The sequence below is a fragment of the Solanum verrucosum genome, unplaced genomic scaffold (genome assembly GCF_900185275.1).
Source record: "Solanum verrucosum unplaced genomic scaffold, falcon-dt-bn FXZP01000060.1, whole genome shotgun sequence".
NCBI classification, from domain to species: Eukaryota; Viridiplantae; Streptophyta; class Magnoliopsida; order Solanales; family Solanaceae; genus Solanum; species Solanum verrucosum.
In genome coordinates this window covers 1,670,320-1,678,870 of record NW_026020129.1, presented here as the reverse complement: position 1 = coordinate 1,678,870, position 8,551 = coordinate 1,670,320, and the positions used below count along the sequence as shown (strand labels likewise).

General features: G+C 30.5%; 1 protein-coding gene across 1 annotated transcript; it reads right to left on the bottom strand.

Annotated features, from left to right (window-relative positions):
- Positions 1-100: 100 nt before the first annotated feature.
- On the bottom strand, positions 101-527 carry LOC125826305 (uncharacterized). Its single transcript, XM_049505624.1, has 2 exons — positions 225-527; positions 101-127 (listed from the first exon to the last, which is right to left on the bottom strand). The coding sequence occupies exons 1-2, from the start codon at positions 525-527 to the stop codon at positions 101-103; spliced, it is 330 nt and encodes a 109-aa protein (XP_049361581.1).
- Positions 528-8,551: the final 8,024 nt, after the last annotated feature.

Sequence of the window (8,551 nt, the reverse complement as noted above, 5' to 3'; positions counted from 1 at the left end):
AATGTGTCATGTAAATATTGATACTTTTGAATCATCTACACGATTTTAGCTACGTGTAGTGAGTTTGTTACCTTGTTTCTTTCTGTAACAATAAAATCGTTCATGTTTTCCTATTATCCTGTAGAGCCTGCAAACATATTTTTTCTTAAATCAATCCAACGGGAGAACAATCATCTGGTCCACACCCCGCCCTATTGCCATCTCTAAAACCATGTTAGTCTTACTCCTCTCATCTTGTCCACTACCACTTTGTCCCGGATATCCACATTTCTAATCCTTTCGCTCCTAGTATGTGCGCTCATCTCTATCACTTGCACCTTCTGAACCTGAGAGTTCTTAACGGGCCAACACTTCACCTCCAACAAAGTCGATCTAACCATTACTCTATAAAACTTATCTTTAAGTTTTGGTGTTACCTTTTTGTCACACAAGACGGGGGATGCAAACCTCCACTTCATCCATGCTGCACCAATACGACTCATGACATCATCATTGATCTCTCCATCGCCTTGGATCAGAGACCCCATACACTTAAATCTATTTCTCACAGTGATAACTTGAGTATCAAGTCTCACTTCCACACTTGCCTCATGCGTCACATCACATTCTCAACCTGAACCCTTTAGACTCTAGAGTGTGTCTTCACACCTCCAATCTATTGTTAATTCCATCGCGAGTCTCGTCGATCAAAACAATTTCATCTGCAAATAACAAACATCAAGACACCTCACCCTGAAGAAGCCATGCCAATTTACTCATTACCAAGGCAAACAGAAACGAGCTCAACATACGTAGATCCTTGGTGCAACCCCATTTTGACGGGAAAGTATTCTGAGTCTGTTTTCATTATTCTTATCCAAGTCTTGGCTCCATCATACATGTTCTTTTATCGCTCAAATGTAAGCCATGAACATACCTTTAGAACCCTGAGGGGTAGCTCAGCTGGTAAAGGCCTGGGACAAAGTCCTTCAGGTCGCCGGTTCGAGCCCCAGCAGGGCCACTGGAGGCATTACAAACCGGCCGCGTCTCCAGGGCCCCGTGGAACTAACCGTGGTGGACCCGCCTTGAAACAGCGGGACCCGGTGGGTACAGCTAGTCGGGTTCGCAAAGCGACGCCCGGAAACCACGGTAAAAAAAAAAAAAAAAAAAACATACCTTTAGACTCTAAACCTCGCGAAAAGGACTTTTTTTGTAGGCCCTTTTAAATGTTTTAAGAGTTAAATATTTTAAAATTATAAATATTAGTATATATTTTTTCATATCAATCTGAAAAAATATATAACAAAGTTTATATAATCACACTCTAAGAAATACTTTTAACCCTATTACAGAGAAACAAAGTAAACATCCTATACTATGTTAGTGTCCTCTGAACTTGCTCTTTAAAAGCATACTCCGGAGCTCGACGGCGTCAATCTGGTCTGCTTGATTTTCCGGTTGATAATAACCGGTGACGGGGTGAGGTACCCATGGTGATTTGGGAGGTGATTGATCTTCATCTCCTCCTTTCAACTTCATCATCATCATCATCATGTTGCTCAACTCACTTCCTCTTCTTCCTCTGCCTGACGCTGCCACTGCATATCCCTTCCTACAATATGCAAATCCAAATAAAATCATTTTTTGGAACATGTTTGAGTGAACGAGAAAGAAAGGATTTATGATGAAACAAGAGTTTTTACTTTAAGAAAAATCAAATATAAGAATGTCTAAACACACAAAGAAGTAATTAGTGAGAGCTAATATACATAAATGATAAATCTATTTTTGACGTATCTATAATGGATTCTCTTTAGATTGAAAATGATACTAATTAATGACCTGGTTACAAGAAGAGAGAATCGATCGGACAACAACTTAACGTTGGAAAAAGAGCGAGCCATATATATAGTTATCAAAGTGATATTATGCCAAAGAAAATACTGTATATGATAAGAGTTAATTAGAAGAATGTTTTGTTGATTTCTTGGAAATTTTTGGATGTGAAGAAGCATGGTATAAGAGGTGCCCATATTTATAACTAGAGGAAACTAAGGTGTTTGTGTTTGTGAAAAATAAAGATGATTTTTTGGAAGAACAAATAATCCTAGATATTTAGTAGAACTTTCTAGAGTTCTGTAGAGTGATATCTTAAGTATATGATGTATCTAAGAATTGTGTAGATGTTCTAGAGAATTAAATATTTATAGTGAATTATAGAAATATCTAGCTCCTTGTTAGATAGTTAGAAGATAAGGATATCTAGATTAGAATAACTTCTAGAAGCATCACAAGTATAAATAGGGGTGACATTAGGCATTTGTAAGTAACCCAAAAATAAAGACATTTCAAAGCATTGATCAAGAAGTGTTCCAAAATCTTATTTTTCCCTTCTATCTTCCTTTTTTTTTAGTTGAATCTTTCAATCTTAGTTAACGATCCTGGGCTAGCTGACTATCTCCAAATTAGTGTTGAAATGTGAGGAAAAGGTCTACTTGCTTCTGACATTTTGAATGTCATATTTTCTACTTTCTTGAAACACCAAATTTTGATCCATTTATATTTGATTTAAATAAAATAAGTAATAAATATAGTAATAATTTTATTATATCATTTTCAATTACATATATTCTTTTAGTTTCGATTTATATGATAATACTGTTGATTAGCGAAAAGAAATAATGAAAGGATTTATTTTGACTCCTATAAACTCATATTCACAATGTACGTACATCAGAAAAAAGAAAGAAAAAGAATATACATAAGAAACCATGGATTGAGTCTATTTTTGGTTTTCTACCTTATCTTTTATCCTCTTATTTCTGAAAAAAATAGATAAGACAGATAATAAAAACAAAATTTTGAGTTATATTGTATAGTTGATAGCCCATATATTTGCATTGCTGCTGTGGTATTGGGAGTTTTGCTGTGGGAGCTGAGAACACATATATATAAAGCCTTCTGACATCAACTAACAGAATAATACACTGAAAATAGTCAAATAATCTAAAAATAAAAATATCTTCATAGTTTTCTTTATTTATCAACAAAAAAGAGAGATTATGTTAAATTAAAGTTTTGATTTTGTCTCATTTTTTATTATATTAATAACAATATTCATACTCTATAGATTATGCAAATCTTGGGGATTAAAGGAATTTGTAAATGAATGCAATTAGCAAGTTGGGAGTAACTAGTAGGTTGTTTTGTCAAACTTCTAAAATACTATATTTAAAATTAATTATTATATTTAGTGTCTAATAAATATGACTATATGAGTATTTATAACCAATATTTTATAAAAATGTCACTAAAATCTTCAACGTCTCTGAATATAATGACATTAATTAATTTAATTATAGCTAAATATTTTGCTAATTTTTTTTGTATTATCACTAAATATCTCTTTTATTATAGTTTTATGACTTTTGTCTGCTTTTAACTTATAACTACTTGACTTAAAAAACATTTCAAAGATTTTTAATAAATACATAAATAAACCAAGAAAAATTACTCATAAACTAATTTAACCAACTTATAGGCTTAATCGAAAACCATCCTAATTTTCATTTGTCTGGCATATGAATGAATTGTTGGCTCAAAGATCGAACCATAACTAGACTAGTAATGCTAAATTTAGTTCAAACAACTTCATATAAACATCCATTATATATATATATATATATATATATATATATATATATATATATATATATCTAATAGATAAGTAAGTGCTAGGTTTTGCTCTGATTTTCTTATCATATTTGAGTTTTACTTTTCTCTTGAATGAAAGTTTAAGGTGTACCAAAATTTTTTAACTTTTCCCGAATGAAAAATATAGTTTTTTTTTTCATATTTGGTTATTCTTTTCTTAGAGGAAACGTATAGAACTCTATAAATTAAAATCCCTCTTCTCATACCTGAACATAATAGCATCCACAATGCAGAAGTTTAAGAGTTTTGCTTAATTATGGGAAGATTTTTTTTTCTTTTAACAGTTTTAATATTTTTCTTTTTTTATTAGGTTTTCATATGTAGGCCGATTGACTAAACCATATAATAATACTCCCTCTGTCCATAATTACTCGTCTACTTTTGAATTGACATACCTATTAAAAAACAATGATCGAGATAGTGAATTTACAATTTTACCTCTATTAATTATGAAGTAGATGAATTAAGAGAGTGGTTGGAGACTCAATTCTCTATTTTACTCTCCAAATATAGAGAATGGAGAGTAAAATAGAGTGGGGTTGGAGATGGTCTAATAACTAATGATTTTCAAGAAGTTCAACCTTTTTCAAAGTAATTGATTGAGAGTATAATAGGTGAAAAAAAATTGTCGTTTCTTGATTGTCAAAATAGACAAGTAATTAGGAACAACTAAAAAACGAAAAGTGGACAAGTAATTAGGGATAGAGGGAGTATTATGTTTTTAGTATAAATTTTTGTCATCTAATTTATTACCGTCTTGATTTGCAATTATAAGCTTCCGTATGACGCTTTGATATAAAAAGAACAAAGTATTATATATTACTGAAGGTTAACTTCTTTATACAAAGAAAAATATTTTTTGCACTATCAAGTCATAAACAAGTAAAGTTCATAACCAAAAATATTAGATCGATTACTTATTACAACACATTAAAAAACTTAGACAACGCAAACATTACTCTTTATATTGAAAGTGCACACAAAAGTTACACATCCTTATTATTATGATAGCATAATTATTAAGGCCACAAGAAGTGATCCTTGCTATCAATAATTCTTTCAAGTACTTATTGAAATTATGCAAACATACCAACAAAACCAACATTATATTTAGTTAATCGACTTCATAATTCAATCAGACCAAAAGATGTCCATCAAACCCCATTGAGGATCTTTTTTAGAAATACCCAATTTTTTCCACACAGCTTCAGAAGCATCAACAATATTATTTTTACACCCTCTACTTGTGTCACATTCATCAACAACCATAGCTTGTGTACTCATCCCATTATTTGCGTAGATATTAATATTTTCGAAACAACGTCTCCCTTTACTATACCATCTAGTCGATAAAGCCACTACTGGAATCGAGTCATCGTAATATTTGCCACTACATTCCGATGGACCACCACCCGAACCACCTTTTTCGAAATCATTGATAGTTAGCTTTGCCTTTATACGATCGTTTGGTTTGTAATTTAGAGCCTTCACCATTAATAGTGTGTTACTATAAGCTAATAAAAGAACAAAATGAAATAATATGAGGTAATTGTTCATTTTTGCACTTAGGTGTAAGTTTGAGAATTTTATTAACTTGGTGAAAAGTTGATAAATTTTTGTGCTATTTATAGAAAGATTTGCCGGCCAATAATATGTGGAATATAAATAGATCAATTAAAAAACATAATGGGGACAAGAATACTGACAAGAAATGAATGACACAAGAACAATAACAACTTTTACTAGGAAATTAATGTTTTGGATTTTATTAGACAAACCAAATCATGATACAATTAAAATATGTTGCAACTCCATTGTTTATTTGTTTTTTTTTAGATGTGACATTCTTGATATTTTAAGTTGCTTTAAACATGTAGTAATTTTTTGAAAAGAATTGATTGTGATGTTAATTTACTATATATTAAAAGTTGGTTACATCCAATGTTTTCACGAGGCTATCTTTTTTAATTTTTTTTTATAATAATGATAATAATCATAATGACATACATCCTTCGTTATGTTTTTAACAAGACAAAATTAGAAGGATGGTGGCTCTAAGCAAGAAGGTAGAAACACTTGTAATCGAATTGAAATTGACTATTCCGATAACATACAAATAGAAAAGAATAGCAGAAGAAAAGTAAAATTAGGAAAATCTTCTGCTAACTCAAGATTGATTAAAATTGAAAGATTCAACTAAAGAAAAGGAAGCAATGAAAGAAAAATTTGGTTATGGAAAAAAAAACTCTTGAATTAGGTTGAATTAGATTGATTTGGGTTGATTACAAATGAGTAAAGTCACCCTACTTGTGTGAGGATATTTTTAAATACTGCACGATCTAGATTATTCTATGATTTACTATAAATATTAAATTTCTAGAATATCTACACATTTCTCAAATACTACAAATTCTAAGAATATTAAGAAGCTACCCTAGGTTTTTCGTACACATTAGTGATATCTCTTGATTTGATTGATAGTAACATATCTTTTAATTGACTTTCTATATCTTATCATCTCTTATTACTAATTTATTTTCTATTATGATCAGGAGAAAATCACAAACTTTTATTAGTTGATTCTTTTCTTATTTATTATTCACTCTTGTATAAACACACATATATATTTCAAAAATCAAATACGTCTCTCTAACAATAAAATTTTTAGTAACAAGTTATTGATACTAATTGGTCAAGGTTGTTACAATTTATTGATACCACAACTTTTTTCAATTCAGCATGAAGGAAAATACTCATACTCTCTCAAAGCCCTCCGTACAATATTTTTATAAAAGCTAAAATTTTAGTTATAATAATGCTATTAGTTTGTGTGTTTTTTTCTGTCAACATAAGCCACCAAACATGCAATTTAAAGCTAAAAAACATAAAGTTCATCCTTTTTTTTTTAACATCGCCTAAAATTCTTCAGATTTCGTAATTGACTTCGAAAGTGTAGTATGTATTGTTTGAAAACTATATGCACAGCGGAAGCATACCAAAATCATACAACTTACATGAATAATAGACAACACATTGTTTATACTAGAACAAGTACAATCATGTTAGGGCATATAATCTTTCTGAATTTAATTTCAGAATTACCTCTTGAAGCGTGAGCCGATACCTTCAAGTGAATCCACAAGCTAGTCGACAATCTAGAAACTTCAAGCAAATTCATAAGCTAGTCCACAAACTAGACCACAGTTCTACGGTCTTTCCAAGTTCACTTCCGAACCCTCTCAATACTTGGGTGGACAAGTATTTTATGAAAAAAAATTTATTTTTCAAGGGTTAGAAGAATCCTATTTATAGAGATTTCTTCTTAGTCCAAGTAAAAGGAATACCATGTCTTTCCTTAGAATAGAAAGACATGTACATCTCCCTTTCCTTAGAAAAGAAAAAGTCATGTCCTTCTTCCTTTCCTTAGAATAGAAAGAGTGATATACTTCTCCCTTGCCTTAGAACATAGAAAGATACATACTTCTCCCTTTCCTTAGAATAGAGAAAGACACATACTTCTCCTTTTTCCCTTTACAATAAATTCTGAGTTCTAGATAAATATGGGCACGGTAGGGACCACAAAATTAATTACCGAGGCTTCCTAGTATGAAAATAATTCCAAATAATTAATTTGAATTATTCTTACCATAATAAATTACAAATCATTCCACTAGAAATTCGTAATTGCACTCCTCTATTTATATTTTGAAATTCCCCATGTTAAGATTACATATACTAATCAATAAATTAAATTAGTGACGAACTTAATTCAATGATCAATTTCCTTTAGAGCATTGCTTAACTTATTTCATGTGTCAGATTCTTAAATTCACTTGCAAGGTTTGACACGATGAAAACTTTTAAGCTTCTCAAAAAGGCATATCATCAATCTCTATACCGAGACATGGATTCCATCAACTAACTTATTATTTCACCAATATATATTATCATCATCCAATCAACCAGGAATATTGACCCATCTTAGAATCTCACCGTTTAATAAATCAAAACGATGATTAACATATACAGATCATAATAGTTATATAGTTATATCATAATTAAGAATATAAATACATTTAATAGTTTAGAGAATTTGCTTTTGTCAGTCAGTCTAAAACAACTATCTCTACTCGGTCCCGTTCAATACATACAAAATGCACTAGCACAAGAAGTTGGAACTATACCATTCCCATAATCAAGATAAACTACATATAATCTTGTGCTACATTAATCGTCCCGATGGCATGTCCAATTTCCATCTTAGATTGTGAACAAAAAAAAAACTTTATACTTATAAGAACCGATGATTTAATCCTCTGTGTATAAGCTTAAACTCTATACACTAAATCATCTACTATATAAGTAAACAAGCACCATAAACGAATATATGATCTATTAAAATAAATAAATAATTATTCTATAATAAATACTATATCTAAACACGTGGTTAATAGTATATATCCCAACAATCTCCCACTTAGACTTTTAACTATCACGCTTGTTATAATGTACTATATCTAAATGCATGGTTAATAGTATATACCCTAACAATCTCCCACTAAGATATTTAATCTTGAAAATTATTAGAATACTATTTTTAAACACATGATTAATAGTATATACCCTATCAGGTATATATTTGAAGTGGTATTCCAAAAAAAATAAAAAAATGACTTGTCCCTATTGGGATAAGGGTTTGAAAAATACTTCAACTTTGGTCGAAATTGCTGTTATGATATCAACCTTCAAAAGGACCTTTTCCCCATGTACTATTTAATAGTACCTTTTACCTCCTGTACTATAGTGTATTTTAAAGGTATATATGTACCTACGTGGACATCATAAATATTGCATCATT